Below are 26,879 nucleotides of genomic sequence, written 5' to 3'. Positions count from 1 at the left end.
GGACTGTAGGCTGGAGGTGAGAAACAGCTCAATTCCTCTTCACGGGAGCCAGGCACCAAGCCCTGCTCTCCTTCCCACCACCAGCTGCCAACCTCCCTACTTACGGCTCCGGTGCCGGCCGCAGAGATGCCGCGCTCCCCGGTGCTCTTCAAATCTCTTTTACGACGGTGTTAAGCCAAGTCCCAGGGTTGATGCTCATGGAAAAAAACGTTTCTGAGCATTTCCCTCCTCCCAGCTCTGGGGTTAGGAACTCCGGGTTCGCTGCGCTATCGGTGCTGGCGTGGGGCCGCCGGGAAGCCGCAGCGTTCCCGGGAAGCGCAGGCAGCACCAGCGCCTGCCAGGCCGGCGGCAGCAGGAATGACCAACACAAACACCGACCTGCAATAAAGCTCCCCCAGGTCTGAGTCTGGCCGAGCGACAGACAAGGCACTTCTGTTAGCGACCGTGGCAGTGCAAAGAAATAATTAAAAAAAAAAAAGACTGATGCTATTGTACCCAGATTCTGTCCGTGGACTTCGGCTGATGCCAAGCATTTACCACCCTCACTCACTTCCTGCTTGCCACCCTCGGCTTTCCTGGAGGAAAACATGCATTTTAAATGTTTATTTAGAGCTGTAAGAATTTCAACAAATTGTATTTAAATACAAATAAATATCAAAGTATGCTTCTGATGGGAGCACAGCCACACACCCATTTGAAATCAGGTATCTTCTAAATTCCTAATGGGAACAGAATTCAGAGCTGTTCTAAACAATGCAGATACAGACCCGGAAAGCTACAAATGTTAGACCACGCAGGAACAAACACAGGCTGTTCACAGAGAAATGCAAATGGGTGTCACTGACATTCAGAGGGGTACAAACTCCCAAGAATAGCACTTTTCCCTCTACTCAGGTACCCAAAAACTAGGAAACAAACATTAACAGCACAAGACCTACTTTTGAACAATTCAGGCTTTCAACAATCTTCCACCACAGACAGGCACGGCTCCGTTCCAGGTGCTCGGTTCAGCAGCAGGAAGCGAGCTCTGCCTGGAGGGAGGTGTGCTGCTGCTGCAGGAATACAAACCTCCCTGGGCTGTGCCACTGAGCAACTCCTGCCTGCACAAATCAGGTCTGTTTCCAAATTGTTTTCCTCCTCCTGTTTGAGACCACCATTAAGCAGCTTGGGGGAGCAGCTCAAGAGTGACCGATGAGGTCTGACAGGGCTGGGGAGGGCAAACATTGGAAAATCAGACCAGTGTCACCTGGACCTGAGCACGTGAGCTCTCTGACATCCCCCTGGCACATGCAGTCACAGCACTGTGTGCACAAATGAGAAAACGCTGCCAGAAAATGTTTTTTCCTCAGATTTCTATTTTGCAGACATTTAGGGGGAAAACGTGCTGCGGATCAGATGGTTCAGAGCAATGCCTTCCATCAGATCTGTGGACTTGGCCCCTGGGGCAATCCCACTCACAGCAGGACCAGCTCACCACAAACACTGGTGCCACCTCACACCAAGAGGCAGCTGACCACCTCGACCAGCCAGTGGAAAGCAAAGCTGGGCAGGACAGGGGGCAAACACCAGGCTCATGGCTTGGCAGATGTCTCAGAGGCTGCAGTTACTCTCACACTGTCACATCTGGCTCATGAGGAGCTGCTACCGTCAGGGACCACTGAACACAAATGCCAAAGCTCAGGGCACAGCACAGACCTCAGTGGTGTGTAAATACACTAATTCCTACATGCAGGCACACACCTACGGCCTAAATGACACTGAAAATACCTGTGCTGTGTCATTAGCTTAAGGTTATCACGTCATAAAGTAACATTCTGGAGTCTGCAAATCAAAATGCAAAATCAATTGGCTTTGGTGCATATAAAATATTGCATGCACAGTTACTAAAGGTGTTGCAAGATCTATTTAAAATGAGTTTTATTGAGATGAAAAAGTTTTTCCATGATAACTACAGCACATGTTAATCAAAACCAAGTGCTTCCCCTTCCATTAAAACACGAATTGGAATACATTTTGTTCAAAAATACTTTAAAAAGTAATCAGTTAAATGGAGTATTTTTGGATGTGCTTTACTCCGAATGCTGGTTACTGTTTCTAATCTGGCTAATGAATGCACACTTAACGAGAGGTTGCCTGTGTGTTCATCAGAGGCTTTGAAGGGAACCTATTTCTCTGAACAGCCTTCAGCTGTGAGCTGCACTGGCAGGAGGCGCAGACCCTCAGGTGTGACAGAGGGCTGTGCTGGCCGTGCCCTGCTCAGGTGGCATCGTCCTTCCCACTCTACAAAAGTACAAAAGCATTGGAGGACTCCAGGTATACAAAGCAGTGTTTCTTGCTACCATCATCCACTCATAAGCATCATCTTCTGGATTTCCAGGCAGCTCTAGAGTAAGGAGTAGTCCTTTTCTTATCCGGTGGTTTGAAGTAAGAATAAACAGGTGCTGCAGGATATTCTGCGTCTGGATTTTCTGCCATCATTTTCAGCTTGGCTTCAATGGCCTTTATTTTTGCACTGACACTGGAAAGAGAAAAAGCAGAAGGGAAATTGAGCTTGATCTTAGCATGAAACCCAACTACAGAAATCCAGAGATTCTGCTGACATGAGAATCCTCACTGCACAAGGAGGGGCCAGACAGCCCCCACTGCTGCATCCACAGTGAAGCAGGAATGCACTGACCAGAGCCCACACTGCTGCATTTCAACCTCTGCATGGGTTTGCTCCTCCAAGGGACACCTCAGCACCCCAAAATAACGGCCCCTGCACCTATTCAGAGCTTTCTTGAGGACGCTGAGTGAGACAAGAACACGACAAGCCTTCCTACTTCATGTGAAATGATGTCATTTCAGGAGGTCTGAGCATGTGCAGCAGAGCACAGCTCGGAGCAGGCTGCTGGGAACAGCAGAGAAATGAAAGCCAGACTTCCTCCCAGCTACAGCCCGCTCGGGATGGGAAAACCCCAGACTCCAATTAGGTCAGGAAGAAACATTATTTCAGCATTAGCAGGGTTTATCCCAAAGGGAGAAGCTATCCTAGGTTACACCCCAAATTCCTAGGACTTTTGTTATTCACTATCCTCCACTGGGTATGGACGGGGAGGAATGTTCCCTTCCCCGCGGTGGCTTCTTGCACCATCCATCCTCACTAGAGCAACCCCTTTGTGCCACTGATGCAGTTAACAATCTGCATGACTCAAACCCCTCTGCTCTTTACCTCCTAGCCTGTTACTTCTGAATTCCAAGCTCATTTTATCTCTGGGAAAATGCATTAATCTGGTCCTGGTTCCTCACAGGATTCCAGTGACAGAACACAGAGGAAAACCACACACCCTTTCAAACAAACTGAATTAGCAAAGCAGCACCATGTGCTTTAGGTAAATGCAGAGGTTGGAGAATTTAACTACATCCCACAGACAAGACCTACACAGGCAAAAAACCACTGACAAAAAACAAAAAAAATAGTTTTATGCGAAGTACTACCCGTGATTTTGTTTTAATCTTCAGCCACTATAGTAGAACTTCTTGCTCATAAGCATTTTGCTGAAACAAATTAGTACAGTAAAAACCCTCTCACTGAAATCCACATGAAGTGCAGTGATTCTGGCCAAGGGAGCTGGAGTGCTACACATTCCCAATTCCCCTCCTCACCTCATTCCCTTCCTACCAGCCACTGGCTTTGCACATTAGAAAATAAACTTCCAGTCTGAAGTATCCCCCATCAAGTGAGTGACTTCACAGGCACTGCCCTTTCAAAAACAGCTTTTTTGCCATGCTAGATTTTTAACACAAACAATGCCAACAACTCTAAATCTTACTGAAAGTGAAGAAGCTGGTTCCCTGCCAGCCCCACAGCTGGGTCACCTCTCACCCAACCCATCTCCTACCTTAGGTTGGATTGGGGCGGCTCTGTGCTGGAAGACGGCTCCAGACTGATTGGAAGGATCTTCTCATTTTTATTGTGATCATATCTCTGCAAGCAAGAGACCAAGGACTGAGTCAGCTGCAATTAGGAACAAAGAAACATTTCCCACAGATGGACTTTAAAGCTGGATTAACATAGCCTCAAGTTTTGTGGAGCTTTTGCTAGGAAAGATTTTGGTGGCCAAACGCTGAAAGAAATCCCAACCACAGTATTTGGTTAGTACCAACATGGAATGCAGACTGGATACTGAACAGTTATGTGCACTGTACTGTGGATCCTTAAACCTTATCCTGTCACTTCTTGTTCCCCTCTATGTAAGGCAGGAAGCAAAGATGGTAAATTTGAAGGTAACTACTGTACTGTTTGCTATGCTCTTTATGTGCAGAGCCAGAAGGTAACCCGAGCACATGACTGCACGGAACCGGGCAGTGCTGGGAGAAAAGGTGGGAAAGAAAAGAAAAAAGACCAGTTAGGAACCACCTCCTTTCTGTAGAAGGCAGCTTGTGAGTCTGTCATCTCTGTGGGCAACGGGCCTCCTGAACTATTTGCAGTGTTCTGCTTCCTTATTTCGCTTGGCACAGAGTCAGGTTTGTTTTTCAGCAGAGCTGCTCAAACTGACAGCGTCTGGTGAGCCTTGGCCACTCATCTCAGAGCTGCTCAGCACCGCGCTGGTCTTGTCTAAAACAAACTCTTGTTACAATAAGCCAAAGTTTTGTGCTGTTAAGTCTTTCCATTCAGGGATTAGAAAATGCCATGTGAACCGAGGTGATTATTTATGCATGTTGCTCCCCAGACCCCGGAGCAGCTGGGCAGATACTCACTCCTCCAGCTCAGACTCCTTTCGTGGCCTGATCATTCCTCAGGCATCCGGAAGCACGTGGCACTCCAGTAGCTCCACGGCTACAGAAAATGGAGACTGGATTTGCACAAGCTTGGATGTGCAGACAAGAGACCTTGAAGTCAGTAACTAAAACAATGTGGTCTCCTTTAATGAAGATACCTGGTCTGGTTTTTTAAGCATCCGAAACAGCTGCACTAATATACTTGATAAGACAGAGCAGAAAGCTGCTTGGAGGATAATCAACACACGCTAAAAGAGAACTACCCAAAAGAAAATAGCAACAAGCATCTCCTCTCTGCCTCCCCCAAAATCTGTTTATCTGCAAAGAAAGTTATTCAAAATAAATTGCTTTATCAAATACAAGATAGTAAATAACTGTAGGAGAAACAAGACAAGAATTTAAAAAAATTAAAATAAGGATGTTCCAGAAGGTACTGCCTAAGTCAATCTTAAAAACTTGATTGTTTATGTGACAGAACAAGGAATAAAAGGATATTTAGCTTAGAAGCAGAGTATGTTACTTTAAAGTCAAAACTAATTAGAGCTGCTGCCGCATAAGTGCTTTCAGAAGTGGAACAAAGTAACACAGTAACCGGTAATTGGGAATTTCCATACCTCTCCTATCCAGAAAACCACAAAGGGAAGGATTCAAACTTCCAGCCAATTACTCACTAAGTTTGGGAAAAGTTAAAACATGGACATTTATAGAAGTAATCTGTTCACACTGACCAGAAACCCCCTCCTAAAGAACCCCAGGCTAAAGGGGCTGTCCTCACTCACAGCTAATCCAGCACAGTTTGGGTAGACAGGAGAAGCTGTAGATTGTAAACATCAACTCTCCAAGTTATTTCCTAGAACAGACTGAAACTATTTTTTGCCAGTCCAAGACAGACTTGATAAGAAGGCTTTAGTATTAAAGTTTTTCAATTTTGCAAACTAAAAGCAACTCTTCTTTCCAGCAACCAGCTTACCTTGACTTGTGCGTGTGCCCATCGCACCACCAATTTCTTGGAAAGGGCCAGCTTCCCATTGAGACACTGGATTGCCTTCTCTGCTTCCTGCACAGGAAGACAGCTCCATAAACAAACCAAGCCTTTACTCAAAACTGACTTACATGGAAATAGCCTTTTTTTCTTTGTTATTCAGCCTACTGTAAGTACAGCTCATTGACAGCACAGAAAGTTTATCCCACTGTATCCCAATCTAGGGATATCTTCAAAAGACGCCCAGTAACCAGACTTTATCAGCCTTGCTGTTTAATTCTTTCATTTGTTTTGGGGGACGAAATGGGGAAAATACTCAATTTTGAAAATACCAAACGTGGAGGCCCTGGGAACAGCATTTGGAGGAAGGTTTCTGGTGCAGGAGAAAACACTGTGACTCATTCCAGAGGTTACCTGTGTGTCATTAACACCTACCCCTGCTCAGTCCAGACCCCGCTCCTGTGCACTGGGACCATGATCCACTCCGTCCTGTTCTGGGCTCAGCAGTTTTGGGACACTCCCATAAAACCTGACTCACAGCAGCTGAAGATTTATGGCAATGCTGCTCCACCTTGCTATGAGTAATTTTCTAGAGCTAATGCACAGTGTCAGGGCTCTTCTGACATCCTTATCACCAGCTGCAAAATGGACCAAAGAACTGGCCCTTTCTGGTTAGCATTAAAAAGCAGGATTCAGGAAAAGACAGCAGAGGAGAATCACTACTGCTACTTCCAGGAGCAGGCACAAAGTGGCTGTGACAGAGCAGAGCTGTTAGAATCTGTGGGTTTGTGTAGACAAAGTACTGAATTTATCCTTTCCTGTTGTAGTTTTAAATAAGGGGAAAGAAGTCAGTCATTTGTATCAGAACTTTAGATAAAGAGCAACTTACCTGTTTGGTTTCAAAGTTGACAAAACAGTAACCCCTCGGCTGCCCTTCCAGAGCACCAGACTTGTGGAAGAGAAAGTCAAATTGCTTTACTTTGCCAAACTTCTGAAGGAGTTTGAGGAGGTGGTATCTGAAGAGAAAAGAAAACATTTGTGACATGGTTCATCCCACTGACAGTGAGGAGATAGAGAGGAACCCCCGACACACACACATGCAGCTCACACTTGGTAGCAACACATTCAGCTGAGTCACACACATTCCCCACTCCCTGCAGAAGTGGGTGCCCTGTGCAGCACCCCTTCAGCATCCACAGCTCTGAGCAGTGTTACCAGTGACTTTCCAAAACCCCAAGGCACAAAGCTCCCTCCCAGCAGTGCCAGCTGAAGGGCACACAGAAGATCTATTAATAGCTGCCTTTTGGACTATTATGCAATGACTCCCAAGGGGTTTGGGAGGGCTTTGCCTCCTGCCTCACTAAATCACTCCTGCTTTTAAACATAACCCTCCTGTCTCCCCCTCTCTAGCCCTGATGTGACCACCTGAAGCTCCCCCTGTATTCTTCTCCCAGCACAAGAAGTCTGAGCCCACAATCCACAGCACCCTGCATCCCTCAGGATCCTGCTCCTCCTGCTGCCCTCCCTCTCCCTGCACAAACTCATCCCTTCCCTGTGCCAACCAGTGTCAGTGCACTGGCAAGGACACCCCAGGGCACACAGACACTTGCCTGGAAAAGATGGGGATGTAGGAAAACAGAAGAATAAACAGAACAACCTGCAGCCAGGAATTGCCAGTAGACCTCAACAAAAAAGGCAAAGGCACCGGCCAGCCCTCAGTATCATCCAGCCCAAATCTGCCAGTGCTTCTGGCTCAGACAGCTTTTCAGTGACATGTTCATGGAAGTCAGACACTTCTTTAGCCAATTATCTTCCTGCCATCCAGTGGGGAGTGTGCTGTTTCCAATAAAACTGGGGAAAGCCAGAGTAAATCTGTCTGCTTAGTATCTACTGCATTGAGCAACTTAAAACAAGGAGCACATTTGCTGTACAGGCCACATCTAATCCTGAAAGTTCTTTGCAGCTTTTTTTGGTTCCCTGGGATTGAAGTGTTTAACAACACTGGCTGGCCTAGGAGAAAAGTGACACTCATTGTTCCTTCACCGCCTGACCCCATCCCTGGCCTCTAAGGATTATTTAAGTGTTTAATAAGGGTGTCTTACACAGGACTCATCTCCCAAGCAGCTGTACAGTGTTTGCTAGCAAACCACACAGTCTAACCCCAATCTTTAGTGTTTAAGGTAACACTCAGAGCTCACAGAGCCTACCAGGATAACACCAGGCACTGGATGAAACCTCCCACGTCCAGACATGAATGGTCAGTAGTGGTCCAAGACAGCCAAGTGCACCAGGCGACTACAGGGACCGTCCAAATGGGAAGGGCAGACAACATTTTTCCTAATAAAGCCTGATAGGATGTGTGAAAAGGGCCTTAGCCCTTTGTTAAGCCTCAGAAGCCAGGCAAGAAAGTTCCAGGAATGTGAGTCATCCCACAGGATGGTCACGGTGGACATTCAGGATGTGCACTTTTAAAGAGGTGAAGGTGCAGCGTGTGTACAGACGAGCGGTGCAGAAGGGCCAAGTTATCCCCCGGGGGAACACACACATTGTCATTGATTATGGAAGGCTTCCTACATCCTTTGGAATACAGATGAAGTGCATGGTCTTCCAAGAAGCCCATGAGCTCTCAAACTCTGCTCAGAAAGCAAGGGAAACACAAAAGAGCAGGGCGAAGAAAAGGAGCTGATTACACAGTAGCCAAATTTCACCACCTCACACTTCCAACAAGCAGACACAGATGTGCAAGTGAAAAACTGACTTTGGAGACATGATGTATAAAAAACTCCACATGTTGGACTTCCAGAGCCTCCAAAATATGTAAACGCACCTCAGGTTTGTTTCTGTAAACATACTGCTACAAAAAAGCCCTCGGAATTTCAGCAGTATGGAAATAAAGTCCTTACCACCAGGATGCTGTTGCCCTTTTGGGCATTACAGAGGCAGGGGAAGGGCAGGGAAGATTCTCCCTGAGTTCTGCACTAAAAACCTTCCAGCTGCCTTGCCAAAAGGAACTCTTTGGGGGTGTTTTTTTTCTGAGAGCATCTGTGTTCAAATAGTACTTTCTTCGCAGTGAGGTGATAGTTGCTTCTTTAAAACAAATTTCATCAACAGTCTAGAAGCAACTTATGTCATCTATTTTATTTAGAATCCTTTTTCCAACCATGCCTGCAATTTTACAACTGCAGGTCACCTCCTCAAGGTGGAACAGCTCACAAATCTCGTGTAATTAACGCTTCAGGCTGTGATTATGGTTTGTTATTGTTAAAATAATGAGGGCATTAACAGTAACTTGACAAGTAGTTCTTCAGGCCAAGAGGTACCGAAGAAGAAAACTGTCATGGAAAACCTGAAGCCTTATGAAAAAAAAAAAAGGTGAGAAGATGTAAAAAGCTTTACTATGGCAACAACGTGGGTCATCCAGAGCTTGGAAGTTGTTGGCACCGCTGCGGCCCCACCACGCTGCACAGATCCCGCGGCCAACCTCCATCTCCACTTCCTGTCATCTGATGTGAATGCGAGACAAACCTGCAGCTCCCCCATTTCCTTTTCCTCCTCTCTTCCTCCTGGCACCCCGAGCGCTATTCAGACGCAGGCAAGGCTTCCTCTGAACAATGCTGTCCCAAGGATCCCGCGCGGGGACCGGGCCACATGCGAAAACTATTATTGTGAGGAATTCTGCCCCACTGGGAGCCAGCGGGGGTCTGTAACAACAGCTTGTGCACACATTGTTTTCTAGGTGAGACTCATCGAGATGGGATCCTCGACAAGCAGCACAACAGCTGAGGAAGTTGAACACCAGCTACTTCATACCCGTGGAAAATGAATGGGCATTGAAAGGCTACGGGAAATCAGATAATGTGAACCAGAGAGCTGAAAATGAAATCTTTGCCTGTCCAAAACCCTGAAAGGTCTCAGAAGGCTTTACAAACAGGATTGGGCAGAGGAGGCAATTCTACCCCACCTGCCACACGCAGAGGTAACGAAACCACGTGGTTTTGCCCCACGGGATGGGAGCACTGAGGAGTGATGAGATCACACAGCTGAGCCACAGCACAGCCCCTGCCCTGCTCTGCAGCTGGGGCACAAATGCTGCACCAGATGCCCATGGTGACAGTGGTGACACCAAACCACAAGGAACCACCTGCTGCTCTCCTCATGCAGACCCCATGGCAGGGACCTCACAGCTTCTGGATCGCCTGGAGACACCGTCCTTTGTCAGCAGCAGCTGTGAGGTCCCCTGGTGCCAGCCCTCCTCCTTCCAGCTGCTAAGCACACACTCAGGAGACTCCCAACACCACCTGCTTCCACAGGCAGACAATCCTTTCAAGGATGCTGGATAAAAGAAGTCACCCACAAACACTACCAGCAAGGAGGAATGCCCAGCTGAAGAGCCACTGAACCCAGTGCACAGGGTATGCCAGCACCCCCAGCTGAGTCACAGTCACTCAGGGTGTGCAATAACCTCCCAAAAGCATCAGCTCCCAGGCTGTAATTTGTGGGCAGCCCTACATTTATAAATGCCTGTTCCTGCAGCTTGTGCTCCAATGTGTAACGCCCCAGCACATGACTGCAGCTACGGTTTGCTCTTTAAATGGAAGTCTTGGATTGATTCAAGACTTTTTGATCTCATTTCTGCTTGAGAGTGTCACAACCACTTATTAACTCTGCCAACAACTCAATCAACCTTACTCTGTCTTAAACAAATCCAACATAGAAATAACAAAGGCAACTCTTTAAAAACAGATAAAAGCAGCAAATGCAGAAACATTTCGTTTTCAGGGGTTTGATTTAGTCATGTGAATAATAACCTCAACAGGAATAATTCAGAGGAACAACTAGAACAAGAGATGTAAGCCCTTAGCATGAGAGAAAAAGGGTCAAGATGATTTATAGAAACTTACTGACCACACACGTTCTCTACATTGACAATGTGTTAAAAGGAGCTTCCTCTTCCTTTATTCACAAGGAAATGGACATACAATATCATTTGCAGGAGAGAAGAGCCATTTTAAAGCAAAACAAAAAGGAAGACACAGAATTATAAAGCCTGAAATAAGCAGAAAGCACTGTCACTCATCACTGGGCAAACTTTAAACATTCAGGAGCATGGAAGCCCTTTAGGTTTGAGAACCCTGGAGGAAACACCAAACTCACTTCCATCCAAGTGATGAAAGCAGTAAATTTTGCCATATAAAGCTATTACTCATCTGGCCAAGATTAAAAGGAGCAACCTCTACTGAACGGGTCTGACAGCACTGAGGATCACCCCAGGGAGTGGAGGATCCAATGCACTTACGTCCTCCATTCCTCTCCTCACTCTAACCCAGTTCCTGAATCCCTAAGGACCCAGCAAACAACACTCAAGAATTCCTATATCTAATTGTATGTGGTCAGTGAATGTGGACAGACCACAGTAACAGAGCTGTGGGATAGACGTGGTAATTAATGCAGAAACCTCCCCAAGCTGAATGGCTGAAATCACAATGCATTAATGATTCCATTTAGAGGCTATTAGGGAGCTGCTCTGTTCAGATGAACCACACTCAGAATAAAACCCCAGCACCTGCACACACACAAAAAGAACCAGGAAGAAAAAGTATTCCACGGCAGACACACACAATAGTTAATCAAAAATGCTTGTTTGTTATGAGTGTGTAAAGCCCAAATTGTTTTGGTTTGCTTTCCTTTCTATACAACCTAGTGATTTCACAGCACACTATCCAAATATTGGACAGCACATCATGTCCCCTTGACAATTTAGCTGTTCAAATGTTATGCTTGCTCAGGAGATAATTATCTGTAGCCTAGAGAAAACACAAAATGCTCACACATGTGTTTGATTCATGCACTTACCCACCACAGCAGCCAAGCCCACCACTCCCCACCATCCACTGCTCCAGCCACTCTCCTCTGCTGAACTCACACCCAGCAAAATACCAAAACAAGGCTCTTGTTTGACACAGATCCCTGGCTGTCAGGTCTTCCCTGCCCACTCTCATTTCTCTGCAAACCCCAACCACTCGGGGTTACAATTTCCAGGGCTGTGCCTTGCTTTACCATTGTTTGTACTGCTGTCACCCTGGAAGTCTCCAACCTGATATTCTACACTTCCCTACTTTAGAGAACAGGGATGTTTTCAGCCCCTGGGCTCCCAGCCCGAGCAGCGTCTCAGGGGGTGGGTGCTGTTTGCAGGAGCCAAGGACCTGCCTCTGAGCCCCTCGGTCTGTGGGGGACACCCCACAGACAGACACACCCACATTTTAGGCGACTCCCTGCCTGCATCAGCGCCCAGCAGGCACGGGCTGCTCCTCAGAGTGCAAATCTGCTCGAGTGGGCGACTGTCACCTCTCGCTGCGGGGCAGAGGCAGGAGCTGAGAGTGCTACAGCAGCCTGTGCTGCCTGCCGGGCACGGGAACACCCCCAACACCCCGGAGAGGTGCTGGCACCAGAGATGGAGCAGTGCTCGGGCTCAGGCTGGGCCCTGGGGGCAGGGCAGGGCCCGAGGAGGGGCGATGCGGCACCGCCCGGGAGGGCTCGGTGCTGATGCGGGAACACGGCCCCGTCCGGGGCGGTGCCGCTGCGGGGGAGGCGCCCGGGGGGTTCCGCAGGGCGCGGATCGCGGCGGTGCCGCGCGGTCACTCACTCGGTGATCTTGGGGTCGAGGTTGCCGATCCAGAGGCGGTGCCCGTCCTGCAGCGCGCCCTCGGAGAGGATGGAGGCGTTCTCCAGCGGCAGCGCCTGGCAGCCCGGCTCCATGGCTGTGCGGAGGGTGCGGGTGGCGCGGGGGGCGGCCCGGGCCGCTCTCACCACCCCCGCGGGGCCGCGGCCGCTCCGTGCCCGCGCAGGCCTCGCCCCGCCCTTGGCGCCGCTCTGTGACGTCACGCTCGGCCCGCTCCGATGACGCTGCTGGGACGCGCGGGGCTGTGACGGTGAGCGAGGCGCTGGCGCCCGCCCTCCCCCGCCTTCCCCTCCCCTTCACCGCCCCCGGGCCCCGATCCCCGACCCCGATTCCCGATCGCCGGCCCCCGATGCCCGCTCCTCGGCCCGGCTTTCCACGGGGCACCGGGGCCAGCGGGCCGGGGCGTCCTGAGAAGCGGGGGGTGGTGTGGGCGGGGCCGAGGGGCGGGGCCTGTGCGGGGCCGGGGGCACCGGAGGGGACCGGGACCGGCACCGGGGAGGAGGGGCAGGGGTCGGGTGCCCCCGGCGCAGGGAGGGCCGGTTCCTCCGGTGGCCGCCCGCGGCAGCGCCCCGGGGACCCAGTCCTGTCGGTGTTGCCGCAGCTCTGAGCGCAGCAGAGCCGCAGCTGCCAAAACTCCCCGGAGCCTCGAACGGCCGAGGCTGGAATGAATAAACCCTGTGAGTGTGGAGGTGTCAGGCCTCGTGAGACAGAAATTAAAGTTTCGGCCCAGCTGATGTGCAAGCACCCGATAGATACCGTGGTGAGCTGTTCCCGCTCAGCAGCCGTGGTTTTTGTGTCAGACCCGTCTGGACAGATGTGTGAAGGCCATGCTGATACCGTGGGCACGGGCTGGAAGCCACCGACCCCTATTCACTTTTTGCCCGTTGGTCACTGCAGAACCCCAAACTTGCTGCCCACATCACTGAGCTGTCACCTTGCCCCCACAGCCGCCACTAAGACCTGAATCTGGTTTTAGCAGGCCAAGCAGCCCGCCTGCCTTTCTCTTCTCCACGTGGATCAGAGAGGAGCTGTGAGCAATGGCTTTGGCACTGAGGTGCCTCCGCCCTCTCCCGTCCCTGCTGCACCGGTCCTGGTCCTCGTTTGCCATGACCAGGTGGCTGCCCCAGGCTCCCAGAGGCTGCCCAGCCTGTGTCCAGCAGATGCTGCTGAGCAGACAGCTGGCTACCAAAAAAGGTAAAAACAACTGTTTTTTTCATGGTTTTGCAATCTCTCAATATTTATATAATTTTATATATTTATTTATTTTGGCTAACATGCTCAAGTGCTGAGCTCTTTACTCATTAGAAAATACAGTTACTTTGGTTTTACTTCAGTTTATCTTAGACTCAATTGTAAATCTGACCAGGCCTTTAGTACCTTCTTTCTACTTTCTAACTAACTTTTCAGAAGTAGAAACTAAATTTTTTTTTGTGTAATCTGCAGCTAAAGGTAAAGGGCAGAGTCAAGCCAAAGTGAATATCAGTGCTGCCCTAGTTGAGGATATTATCAATTTGGAGGAAACCAGTGAAGACATGCAGGCAGTCATAGAAGCTCTGAAAGAAGACTTCAGCAGAAGTCTCAGTGTTAGAACCTCACCAGGTTGGTAACTTCCTTGTATGTAAATAAGGATACAAATCCTAGTAGCGGACAACTCCAATTTTTCCAAAATTGGTTTTTTTTTTTCCTGGAATTATCCACTGGGCATCCAGTTGCTACAGCCCTGACATCCCCAGCTAGAGGCTTTCTTCACCCTGAGCTTGACCAGGAAGAATCCATTTTTGTTAATAGCTTCCTGGAAATAGCTTTTTTAAGTGGGAGATGTCAAAAGTGTCTAACTGAACTGTTTGCAGATGTGATGGAGAAGCAGGTTGTCAGCTAATGGTGCAGTAGGGCAGGAAAAATCCAATTGCCATTAAATTAGCCTTTTGGAAATTGCCATTGGGCTGGTGTCTGGCATATACAAACTTTTTCTCCGCTGTGCATCTTTGTGGGTAGTGACCTGTACAGGCCTCGTTCATGTAGTGGATTTTGTGTTTTAGGAAGGAATGTGAATATGTTTGACTAGGCTGCAGTTACCGTAACACTCTGAACATACGCATTTGTAAGTGTATCAAGTTTCAGGGATAAAATTTAACATTAAACAATGACCAAGTTTGAATCATTCACCACCCCAGCTCTGGCAGGGGCACTTCTGTCTTTAATGGAGCTGGAAAGCGTAGCTCAGTCTCTTAACTATTTATTTGAACCATAGGTATTTTTTTTAATTGCACTGATAAAGTACCTCCTGTCCCATGTGCCTTTTGGCCTGTTAACATTTTGCAGCAGAAAGTAGAGAGCAGATTAAGAGTAGCTCAGGGAGAAACTGAATACTTTAAATTAGGCAGTGTACAACACCCCTCTGGGGGCCTGGAGAAAAAAAAAGAGGAGTTTAAGAGAGCACTGCTAAGTTAAAGACAATATTTGTCTTGATTTTTATGGCAACATTTTGATTTTCTTTAAGCTGTAAGAATTAAAAAATAACCATTTCCCTTTAATTCTTAACAATCCTGCTTAGTTTTCCTATTCTAGCAGCAAAAACAAACAAGAGTTTTGTTTTCATGTTTTTGTGCTTTAAAGCAGCTTTGAAATATTTAGCTTGTGAATACACGGGATGCCTGAACACAAACAGCACCTGAAGTCTGAATAAACACCATTTTTTCCTTTGTAACCTCTGTATTCTGCATGGCAGAAGGGAAGTGGGACAGTGTAGATGTGTTTTTCTTCAGCGTCGCTGCACACTGGTTTATCACACTGAACCTCCCTGTGTTTGGTTCTTTTGAGGGGCCCTGGATCACATAACTGTGATGACAAAAGATGGGAAGTTTCCGCTGAACCAGCTGGGGCAGATCTCACAGAAGTCACCGCAGCTTATGATAGTGAACATGACCGATTTTCCAGAGGTAAGGGCACATTGGGAGGGGAGATAATTGCCATGGGAACAAACAGGTTGATGCTGAGCAAAGGAGCGTTTAGACAAAATCAGTCAAACGTGGCAGGGCTGCAGACTCAGGCTGGGCTGTGTCACTTTGTGCTGACACAGAACAGAAGGGGCATTTTGCTGCTGACAGCAACTCCCCAGCCCCATGTGGCTCCCAGAGCAGCTCACCTGCAGCAGCACAGGGTCAGAGGAGAGTTACGGAGTGCTGTGGTTGCTCTCAGGGTTGTATCCAAGGAGTGCCATGGTTACGGGGATTTGCTTTGCAGGTGCTTTCCCCTCAGTTGGATCTGCAAAACAACGTGAAGCATCATGGACCAGATGCCAGGATTACCTGTGCCCTTCCAGCCCTCCCCATTTCCCATGCATTTATGGGAAGTCCTGAGCACACACAAACTTACCTGAACTGCGCACGTGGCTGCAATGCTGTATCAGCCCCATTGTATTTATTTCAGTTCCTTGTCAAGATGTAGCCATGCACAGAACCAGATGTGTAATTGGAATTTTTGCTGGGGACTTCATCAGATGCCTCTGAAACTTGCTTATGTATCACCAGGGCTGTGATACCCCAGAGAGTTCATGGGAGAAGCTGCTGATGGAGCCTGTGAGCTTCTGAACAGCTTCCCTGGTGGGACTGAGCTGGCTCATGCTAAGTGCTGTCAAAGAGCTTGACTCGGGCACTGCTGAGGTTGGCCAGCTCCTCTCTTGGCAGCACCTCCAGGTCAGAACCCGAGGCTCTGATTTATCTTCTGTGAGAGACAAGTTCTTTTAATTTTCTGCAGGAGCCTTAGACCTGCCCCTAAATGAGGCAGCAAATCCAAATCCCAGCTCAGGATCAAGCCCTTGTGATGCCCTGCAGCAGGTCCCACCGACGGAGCCGAGCACGTGGGAGCAGCAGCGAGCGTGAGGTTAACGATTCATCCCGCTCCAGGGCTGGAGCTTTGCCAAGGCTTATCTCTATTTATTTTGCAAAGGCTTTCCCCAATTAATTAAGTCAGCAAAGTCTCAGAGGAGGTCAGTGTAAGGCACTTGATGCCTAAGTGTTTCTTAAAGTGTATCCCATGTGCATAAAGGCTCTGAAGAATGGAGGCCCCTCATCAGCAAGGTCTTGCAGAGTGTCAGCGCTGAGAGGGCTGGGGAAGCCCCTCCATGGCTTATCCCATGTCCAAGCAGGAGCTCAGGCTGAGAAATGGGCATGTGAGAAATTAAATCTCCTCTACATAGCATTGCCTACATTTGATTTTTAAGCCAAAAGACCACTTGTCACTTGAGCCATTTCTCTCAATACTGTTGTTTTATACCCATACCTGTTTTGTGATAGACTGAACTAAAACCATCACAGACACAATCACTTGATGTCATTATTTACAGCATATAGTCAGTACTTCATGACATTGAGAAGCAAATAAAATTGCTTGAAGAGTCTGAGAAATAAAATAATCATAGAAAAGGACTTGCAGAGCCAGTCTGTTTTCCCAAGAGTTACAAAACCACTTTTTTTAAATACAGTTATTTTTTTCATGGGCTGCAGGAGGATGGGGGCAATATTGCAATATTTTTCTTCTCTCATTATTTTCCTCTTCTTCTACCTCCTCCAATATTTATGTTAAACAACTCAGCTTTTATTGAGCCTTTCTTTCCTGCAGAACAAGCACTGTCCACGGAATAACACATTTACATTCCTAACGTGCTGAGATCACTTTGGTTGCATTTTCTCTGCCCTTGTAGTTTCAGGGGACAGCAGTTGTCTCCTACAGAACACCAACAGAGCATTCAGTGATGTCACACATCAGGAACCTGAACAAATCTGCAGAGTTTTAGTTTGTGCCTCAGTTGGCAAAAGCTGAGCTTTATAAATACAGTCTAAGCTACATAAATACTGCAGCAGCCTGGAGCTAAAGTTAATGATGGCAAAGAGTATCAGAAATAGCATCGCGCCTAGTAGGAGATGTGAGTGCCACAGGAAAACAGACTCCTGGGGCTTTTCAGAGTCGAGAATGAAGTGACCTGGCAGAGCCCTGTGGGAGCTTCCAGTCAAACTCCGCTTTAACCCCAAAGCATGGAACACTGTAGAGGACCACCCGCACCCTGTGATGGAGGTGAAGCCTTTTAATCACCTTGCAGTCACCAGGCAAACCTGCCACCCCACCTTCTAAGCAGAGCAGGGTGTCAGCCAGCAGCAGGGGAGTTTCGAGAAGTTAATCCTCAGTAATAAGCTGTAAAATAAACAGAGCTGGGCACAGGCACTGGTTCGCAGCCATCTGCTACTGCCCTGCTGTCCTGTGGTCAGGTTGTAGTGCTGAAGTGGTTAAGTTCCTTAAGGTTTCAAAATTGGCACTGGGTGATTTCTAGGGGGAAACATTCAACTGGAATTTTTAAATGCTCAGAATCTTTCATCTCCTTTGCCACAGTCAGGCCCTGCCTTGGGAATTTATTGCGGTTTCACTCTGCGTTGCCTCAAACCATTCAAATAGTTTCAAAGAAGCAAAACAGTTTTCTTTTGTTGTTGCTTCGCTTCCCCTCTCCCCCTCCGTGCCCCCCTACCCCAATACGAGCGGCCGTAGTTTCCCATTTGGTTTGATCAAAGCTCTCTGCACCAATGTAACTTCCTGATCTTACTGGTAACAGAAGTAAATGTTTCCATGTTCCATGGAGATGGATTGCCAACTATTGACAGAGTTCTGGCATATGGGAATGATTATTTCCTAATTCCCTTTACCTTTTGATCTGTTTTACAGAGCACAGCTGCAGCTGTGAAGGCTATAAGGGAGAGTGGCATGAACCTGAACCCAGAGGTGGACGGGACGATGATTCGGGTGCCAATTCCCAAGTGAGTATTGATGCCCAAGCTCATCATCATGCAGGATAACACAGGAGGTTGCAGTGAGTCCCCTTCAGAGGGTAAACATGCATGATTGCTGCATATCCCCATGCAGCTGCTTTCCAAAGAGTTCAGGTTCGGGAAAAAATCAGAGCCCTTAAAAGCATCTTGTGAAACCTCTTCCAAGTGTCTGAGCTCTAAGTCACCACATCTTGGCATCTGATGATTGGTCTTATTTTTCATCTTTCCTCTGCAGGGGAAGCTTGGTCCTAGCTGGCTGCAGCACTTTGAAAGAGAGAGCCAAAGGCTTTTGAAACTGTATTGCTTTAATTCAGGGACTGATTCTTTGCTGCCCTGTTCTAAATTCCTGGAATTACACCAGCACAGAACAGCAGCAGTGAACCTGTAGTATTAGGGGAGAGTAGCACCTTGCTGCAGAGAGCACTAAAAGGAACTGATGAAAGTGAGAGGCAGGAAATTTGTAGCTTTGAAAGAAAAATCTGCTCACACTTTTGTGTAATACACAGTGTGTAACTGATGGCTGTGTGGAAAATTTGGTATAGGGCTGGAAAAACAGGCTCCCCCTGGGCAAGGGCTGAGCATCACTTCCCTCACCCAGCACAAGTGTCTCCCAGCCCTTGGACAAGGCAGGAGGTGCTTCTGCATCCGTGCTTCAGTTTGGATCAGGAGAAGTGATCCTGGCTCTGCCTGGAATGGGGGTCCATTCAGATGAAATTAGAGAGCTCCCAGCAGCTCCACTCGCTGGCACACAGAGCCTGTCACAGGGCTGGGTGGCACAAGGAAAAGTCATGAGTTCCTGTGGGTGCTCAGACCTTATGGAGCATCTGAATACCCTGGGCAGGTGTGGCTGGGCGTGGTTTCACACCATGGTAAAGACAAACAGCTCCCACACGGGATGTGCACAAACCCGTTGCACGTGCACTTCCTTGCACAAGCAGGTGACTTCTTGGTAATGATGAACCAGGTATTTCTTGTGCTGTAAATCTCCTTTAAAAATTCTATGGAATTTTACCCAGCATTTTGATCAGAGAAGTCTAATTGCAGCCTTCCGTTGCTGTCGGTGAGAGGGAATGACATTATCATTCTATTTGCTGATTTTCTTTCCCTGTGCTCCCTGCCCTTCCCCCATTCCTCAGGAGAGGAGGCAGAGGAGGAGGAGGGCACCATTATCTTCGTAATTGCTGAGGCTCCCGGGTTGCTGCACAGTGGTTTGATTGTTAATGGGCACTTGGGTCATCCTTGAATACGAATTGCAGGGGAGGAAACTCCAAAACTGCAAATCCCAAGCTTTAACAAAATACCGTGTTTTTAAACAAATGTGTACGGTCTGTCACTATCTTCTGTGGTGCTGCAGAGCGAAAACAAGTCTTCTCTTCCCAGGGAAGCTCTGTCTCGTGTGCTCCCGTGTTCCTCTCCTGTGTCAGGGTTGCAGCTCTTGGTCCCTTCTTGGCTGCTTGGGAGCCTGGGAAGTCCTGAGTTAAGGATTTTGGCTTGAGAGCTGTGCCCTGGAGGTCTGCCCTCACTGGCATCTCCAGTCCCCCTTTTGCTCTCTAGCTACATGTCTGGGGCTCTGGGAGTTTCAGCCACTTATCAAAAAGACAAACAGACCGTTCCAGCCTTTTAAAGCCCCCTAACGAAAAAGGCAGGGCAGAAATAATTATATCCCTCATTTAATTTTTTAAGTTTTCAAAGTTTTGCATTATTTCCAGCACTTCATGAAAGAATATATGACAGACAGATGCAGTGAAACTGCAAAATTACATCAGGTGTGCAAAATAAGCAACAAATCAGAAATGAAGAGACAATATTAATATTGGTTCTGCAGACTTTGGTTCTTTCATGAAGGGAGGCATGGTAAAAATAAAACCAAATCCAAACTGTCCTTACCTGTTATTAAAACCACTCTTTAGACTGACCTGTCAGCTGGACACACATGTCATATTTTCCCTTGTGCAGGTCCATCTGTGCTCCAGAGTGTTTCAACAGAGCATTTAAAAATGGAGCTTGCTTTTCAGTATTTATTCTATCAGTTTAGTTTTTGCAATGCAGTTTTAACAGAAAAAATACACTCGTATCGTTGGTGTTTACTTGTGCCAGGATCCCTCTGCTCCCCAAGGCATTCTCCTGTTTGTGTGGCTAGCACTGCATAGGCAATATTTATTTGTATAAAAAGTAACCTCTGAGGGTTTAAAAATAAAAATTAAAAAAAAAAAAAAAAAAAGAAAACCAGCCATGGGAACGTTTGTATTGGTTGATCTCTTGGCCGAATTTGACCTGACCTTGTCTTTTATGGTATTGCCTCATTTTTAGATTCATCTTTTTTGGACCCATTGTGTTACACTGGATATTGTTTGTAAATCAGTAATATTTTTACACATGCTTTACTGAAAGCCAGATGACTCATTTGAAAGTTTAATGACTCATTGTGAGTCCTTTTTTTTCCCTTTGGCCTTTAAGAAATACGCAAAGATACCTACTATGGGGAGAAAGGACCAAAAAATGTCATGTGAAAACACCCCAAAGCTGTTTTGAGCTGCTCCTGCTCATCGTCAGGAGCCTCTCGCTTGCCTTTTATTGAGCAATAAATGTTGCACCCTGTGTTTATCTGCAATTATGAACGCAGAGTGTTTAGTTTAGCTGCTTTCCTTTAACTAATCCCTCTCCTTCACAGGAAATTCCTGGTGTTGGAGGTACAGAAATTGCTCTTACCAAGAGAAATGTCTTGTGTTGAGCCGAGCTGGGTCATATCCTCTCTGAGGGTCTGCTCTGCCACACGCAGGGGTGGGACATGGAGGGCTGCAGTGCTTAAACCCCTGGAGCTGGGGGAGGCAGAAAAAAAGATGTTCCTTGTGGTGTGGTGTGTGTTGTGACCCCCCTGACATGTCACTCAGCAGGCTTTGCCCTGGTCCAGGCAGGACAAGGCTGTCCCTGGGGGAATGGCAGGGATTGACCCTGGTGCTCCATGGGCTGCAGGGGAGGGCAGCTGGGTGGGACCTTGTCCTCATTCCCCATCTGACACACTTTCCCCAAGTTCACTTCACACTTTGTTTTGGCTTTAAGAGGGGGTAGGGGCAATGGTTACTAGACAGAAAAGAAAACATACCTAAGAACAGCTTAAAAGTCCCAGATCTCAGGGCAGGATTAAAACAACTGTCCTTAGAAACCTCGGGCCTGGCTCGTGTTGGTGGATTCCTTAACCAGAAACAGCATCTGCTTGGAAAAGTGTCCGTTTCTGGCATTATTGGTAACATTGCTGAGAATTTACACACAGTCTGGCTGGAACATAAAACCCGCTGAGAAACTCCCCGGCACTGCGCAGTGATAAAAAGAAATTGGTGTTAATAAAGACAGACAAGGAGGCATGAAAGCTGTGACCCAGTGCCAAGAAGCAGAGGAAATCTGGCAGCGCTGCATAAACAAAAACATTTCCTTCAAGGCTCGGCAGCCCCGGGCAGGCGAATGATACCCTCGGCACAGCTCGGATCGCCGAGCTCGGGCTCCCACAGCTGAGCAGCCCTGCTGCCGAGCGGCTCCCCCCCACCCAGCAGGAGATGGGAGAGATTCCCAGCTCCCTCCTCCAGGCTGAGCAGCCAGGATTGACTCCCCACCCCCCCCAAAAAGCTGCCTGAGAGCGTGACCTCATGCAGACCTGTGCCTGTGAGCCGGCTTTGGGGGTTCCAGATGTGCCGTGGGGCTCTGGCTGGGAGGTCAGACATGAGAAGCCCCAGAGGTGTCGATGTTGGGGTGCAGGGGAACCACGAGGATCCCTGCTCGCTCCTCCTAGTCAGGCATTTGGGCCAGGCTCGAGCCTCTGCTGACCAGAAGCCTCCTGCCACATGAGATGAGTTAGGCTGGAGATGAGGAAAAGACTCTTCCCCCAGAGGGTGGTGGGGCCCTGCCCAGGCTCCCCAGGGAATGGGCACGGCCCCAAGGCTGCCAGAGCTCCAGGAATGTTTGGACAATGTTCCCAGGCACAGAGTGGGATTTTGAGGTTGATCTGAGCAGGGCCAGAAGTTGGACTCTTCCAGTTCAGGATATTGTGAGATTCCATGTGACATTCCCTGGCACTTCCCTCCACAGTCCCTCAGCAGGAAAGGGACAGGCCGGGCTGCCCTGGGTTCTAGGGCTGGGTGCTGCTCTCTGGGTCTGCCAGCTTTCCTAGCGATCCCAAATTCCTGTAAGTGCTAACTGGTTCTGGGAAGCCTCTTCCCTCTGGCACTGTGAAATAGGGATGGCTGGTGAGAGGCCCGTGCCTCTGCAGACACTGGTGCCAAACACCTGGCTGTGGGGATGGGCTGAGGGTCCAGCTGTGCCCCCAGAGCCCCCTGTAACTCACACCCACTGTGGGGCAGAGCCCAGGGACTCTCATCCCACATTTCCTGAGCTCTCTGTGGAAAGAGTCCTGGCCCCAGGGTTTTGGTGACCCAGGCTGCTGCAGCCAATTTCTAAATACTCCTGTGAAATGTTTATTTTGCAGTATCACCCCCACGCGTTCTCCTGCTAGTGAGTCTCAGGGAGTGCACCAAGGTTTTCCTTCTCCAGGCAGTCTGGAAACTCCAAGAGCTTTGAAAATAATTTAAATATTATTGTTAAGCACCAGCAGTTGACAGTGGTCAGCTGTAGGTGCTGGAGCTTGGCCCGAGCTGAGGGGACACATCAGCCATTCCTGAGCCTTTTTGATGGCCGGACCCACTCATCACCAGTTTTTAGTTTGGGATAGAAAATTGAACATTTTCTTGTGGTCTCACATCAGGGGGAAGGTTCACCTGAAATTCTCCTCTGCTGAGTTACCTGTGGCTTACCATGTCCAGCAGCATCCTCTTGTCAAACCAGGTGTCCATATCATCTTGGTGGGAAATCCAGGTCATGGTGAGCTGGAATAAGATTGAGTGAAAGAAAAGCTCTGTAGCTTCCAGGTACGTAATTCAGGCTCTTCAGCTGCAGGGAGACAAATCCGGGTTTCAGGAGCAGACTTATCCTCCCAACTTTGCAGGATTGTGCTTTTTAGGGTGACACTTTTCAGTTCCATCTTTCGGGTCTGGAGCTGGATTTTTCCTCTTTCCCACACATGCTTTGGCAGCAGGAAGTAAGGAAAGTCTGAACGTTGCAAGATGACTTTCAGGCACTGCAGCAACAACTACAAAGCAAGATTCAGTCCAAGATCCCCAGCTTAGGGCTGGCCTGGAAATTTTCCATTCTAGGCTCCAGACTTGCTTCCCTGGGATGCTGTGCAGAGCTGGCAGATTTTCTCAGGTGGACCACAGCAGAATAAAAACGTGCCCTGAGCTATTCAGTCCCTCTGCCCTATGACACAGGGTCTCCACACAGAGCCAGCTCCATCTAAAACCAGAAGCTTTTATGTGTCCTTGGGCATGACAGCACCAGTTGGAGAGGCTCACTCGTTTACCCAGAGTCCTTCACAGAAAATAAATCTGGCTGTGCTACACATGACACTGCTTTTCCTTTTGGTGTTTTTCCTCTCCTCTCTCTCCTAGAGTCACGAGAGAGCACAGGGAGAGCCTGGTCAAGCTGGCCAAGCAGTCCACCAACAAGTCCAAAGAGGCCCTGAGAAAGGTGCGAAGCAAAAGCATCACCCAGGTAAAGAAGTTCAAGAACAAAGTGTCAGAAGATACCATCTGGCTGCTGGAAAAGCAGGTAACTTTTCTTTCCTTCTGCCATACGATGGTGTCTCACAGCTCTGTGGTGTGTTTGTCCCAGCCCTTGCTGACAAATCCCCAGCACTGAGAACCCAGTGGGAGAATGGGCAGCCCTGGGATGAATTTTTGGAGTTGGCAATGACATTTGTATCTGCTTTGTGAAATTTGGGGCTTCAATCTCAAAGCCAGATTTATGATATGAATGATTGTAAGCTGACACAGGAAAAAAAATTCCCCTAAAAGCTTTTATACTATGAGGGATTGTTGCATAAACCAGCAGAATTTAGGGAGCAAAACAATCCACGACCACAGCTGTACCACCACTCATGCAGTGCCTGGCCACTGCAAACTGGTGTTAATGAGCTTTGCTCCAGTTGTTATTAATGAAAAGGCTTGCAAGATTATCTCTGTTCTGCGTTTTTGGCTCCAATTCAGGAAAATACTTAAGCACATGCCTAATTCCCTAAGAGCAGATGTCACTAAAGTCAATTACTTGGGCATAAACTCAGGCACAAGCCTAAGTGTTCTGCTGAATTGATGCCTCTGAAGGCAGGCCATTACTTCTTAGCTGTTTGTTTATTAACAGCTAAAGTTAGATACATCACAAATGCTCCAGGACAGTTCTCTGTGTGCTCACAAAAATAAACATCGATATACAGAGCGTTTGTGCAAGCAGGAAAAATGGCCATGCCATTGTAACCAAATCCTGTTGGGAAGCAGCTCTCCCAGAGCAGACAGATGGTTTTCTGCATTGGTAGAGGTAACATCTCCAGTGGAATTTTTTTCCTGTACCCAAATTTTTCATCATGAGCAAAGGTCATTGTCAGACCTTGGGAACAAGCAGATGTTAATCCTGTGAAACCAGTGCATAACCCCTGGTGTTCTCGAGTCTTTACCTGCCTGCACATTTTCATCTCTTCTGCACACTGGCCATGCCCATTTCTTGTTACCAAGAGAGCTGATTCCTGGGCAGGGCTTGAGCAATCACCATTTTCTTTTTACAAGAAATGAACAGATTGTTAATGATGTGTGAATTCCTGGCACGTGCACAGGCTGTTACCGCTGTGTTCCGATAGTGCTGCAGGAGGTAACAGCTCCTCTTCCCTGGTGCCAGCACCAGCAGGTCTCTGCCCTGAGTCTCTGTTAAACCTGACCAAGCCACTTAGCTCAGCCAGGAGCTTGTATGGGCATCTCTTTTCAGAGCCTTTGACCAGTCCCTGCTCTCACACCTTGGGTGCCACGCTGGCACAAATTCCCTGAGGGCTGGTGGGAATCCCGATGAAAAGCCATTTATTGCCCCAGCTCTGTTGGGGTTTTATTGGGACTTCAAGCTTTGTTCCAAAGGGTGATTCAGTCACTCCTTTCCCTTTGAACTGTGGCACCACCTCCCACAGAACTCTGATTTGTACTGTCTTGCCACAGATCCAGCAAATGGCAGATGAGGCTGCCACGGAGATGGACAAGCTGCTGGCAGCAAAGACCAAGGAGCTGCTTGGATAAACAGCATCCCAATGGCCACACTCCCCCTCGAGGAGGAGTGGACTGCCACACACCCCAGCAGCCTCAGGGATGGGCAGGGGCAGCTCGAGCAGCTCTGTGCCTTGGCTGCTCACTTTGGCCACCTTGGGGTGTGCTGAAGGGAGGGGGGAGCTCTCCTTGCTTGTCCTTCATTTAGGCGGGAACAGAATTGAAAAAACTGAGATCAAAAATAAAATATCAGGAAGGAGAACTGGAAACTGCTGGAGGCACAGAGGAAGGACTGCCCTGCTCACCTCATGGCCTGTTTGTGCCCTGCACCATCAGCCCCCTGGAGCCAGGACCACGCACAAGAGGAACCCTGCCTGTCCTGCTGCAAACCTCAGCGTTTGTTTTTGCTTGAAATAAAGTCAAAAGGAGGTGTGGAGCAGCAGCCTTGCAACAGCCAGGTCCGGGTTGGTGTGTTCCCTTGGGTTCATGTGCTCCAAAGCGAGCATTTGCCCCGTGCCATGGCTGCAGAGTGGGAAGGGATGAGGGAGCTCAGCACAGGGTGGGCAGGGGACAGGGGCTCTGTGGATCCCAAGGCTTCATGGGGAGAGAACTGAGACCAGAGCTGTCAGCACAGCTGCTTTAGCCAGATCTGAGAAGACCTAAAGCCAACACAGGAACTTCCCAAAAGCAGCATCTGCATCCCCAGCCATTTACAAAAAGCTCGTGTGAGTGTCTGGCACCGCAGTTTAGGGGCTGGAGGAGGTACAAGCAGAGCAGGTCCTGAGCCCACCCCACTGCTCAGCTCCTCACTGTGAGCAGGTTCTTCCTGAGGGCAGCAGAACGGCCTCGGTGGTGGCAGGAGCAGGAAGGTGGCGGCAGCCCCCCAGCCCTGCTCCCAAGGCATTTGGGTTCAAAGAGCAGCGAGTGCTCTGCACTCCTTAAATAAACAACTCCCCAAAAGTTAGTTTGTGTGCCGTGGGGAGGGGAAGGAGGATGAAGGATTTGCTCTGCTAGGGCCCCACATGTCAACAATTTCTCTGCTTTGTGTATTTTGGCCAAAGCCCTTACCATGATAAATGAATAAAGGAAGATGGCAAGCCCAGGGCGGTTCCACAGCTCGGGAAATTGCTTTCAGCCGATTACTGGATTTCTTTTGACATTTATCAACTGGGCTGTTTTTTGCCATTGTTGCAGCCTCAGCATCCCCACAGCAGCCAGGGCTGGAAGGGTTTCCCTGATACCTGCCCAGGAGCAGCAGCTGCTGAGCTGGGAGCACCACAAAGCCAGGGCAGGTGGAGAACTGCTGCTGCTTGTGGTGGTTTCTCCAGCCTCTTCCCATTCTCCAAGCCCTTGGGGTGGCAGCAGGGGGCTGGTGGAGGCAGGCAGTGGAGCTGCAGGAGGTCATTGCACAGAGGAATTTCCCAGATATTTACCACTGCACCTCACAAGGAATAAAACCTGTGGTAAAACTGCTCTGGCCCTGGGCTGGGGACGGAGCTGCCTGAGTGGCTGGGGAG

General features: G+C 48.6%; 2 protein-coding genes and 1 long non-coding RNA gene across 8 annotated transcripts; 1 reads left to right on the top strand and 2 right to left on the bottom strand.

Moving 5' to 3' along the window:
- Window positions 1-588: 588 nt before the first annotated feature.
- On the bottom strand, window positions 589-12,595 carry RBM18 (RNA binding motif protein 18). The gene is made up of 5 exons (XM_032130760.1): window positions 12,387-12,595; window positions 6,633-6,759; window positions 5,732-5,818; window positions 3,882-3,967; window positions 589-2,518 (listed from the first exon to the last, which is right to left on the bottom strand). Exons 1-5 carry the CDS (start codon window positions 12,497-12,499, stop codon window positions 2,359-2,361), a joined length of 573 nt encoding a protein of 190 aa, XP_031986651.1. The 5' UTR covers window positions 12,500-12,595; the 3' UTR covers window positions 589-2,358.
- MRRF (mitochondrial ribosome recycling factor) lies at window positions 12,589-26,501 on the top strand. Of its 6 annotated transcripts, none has more exons than XM_032130753.1 (7): window positions 12,589-12,672; window positions 13,402-13,616; window positions 13,866-14,021; window positions 15,243-15,361; window positions 18,135-18,226; window positions 23,734-23,893; window positions 25,318-26,501. In XM_032130753.1, the coding sequence occupies exons 2-7, from the start codon at window positions 13,460-13,462 to the stop codon at window positions 25,393-25,395; spliced, it is 762 nt and encodes a 253-aa protein (XP_031986644.1). In that variant the 5' UTR covers window positions 12,589-12,672; window positions 13,402-13,459; the 3' UTR covers window positions 25,396-26,501. The 6 variants fall into 6 exon arrangements, with proteins under 6 accessions (XP_031986644.1, XP_031986646.1, XP_031986648.1 ...); XM_032130755.1 differs by having other exon boundaries at window positions 12,610-12,672; window positions 13,399-13,616; XM_032130757.1 differs by lacking the exon at window positions 12,589-12,672 and adding an exon at window positions 12,916-13,099.
- LOC116454307 lies at window positions 14,454-23,124 on the bottom strand. The gene is made up of 4 exons (XR_004244054.1): window positions 23,041-23,124; window positions 21,342-21,549; window positions 20,948-21,057; window positions 14,454-15,686 (listed from the first exon to the last, which is right to left on the bottom strand). It is a non-coding gene; the product is annotated as an uncharacterized LOC116454307 (long non-coding RNA).
- Window positions 26,502-26,879: the final 378 nt, after the last annotated feature.

The sequence above is a fragment of the Corvus moneduloides genome, chromosome 21, assembly GCF_009650955.1.
Source record: "Corvus moneduloides isolate bCorMon1 chromosome 21, bCorMon1.pri, whole genome shotgun sequence".
NCBI lineage: Eukaryota > Metazoa > Chordata > Aves > Passeriformes > Corvidae > Corvus > Corvus moneduloides.
This window is presented reverse-complemented; position numbering and strand designations above follow the sequence as displayed.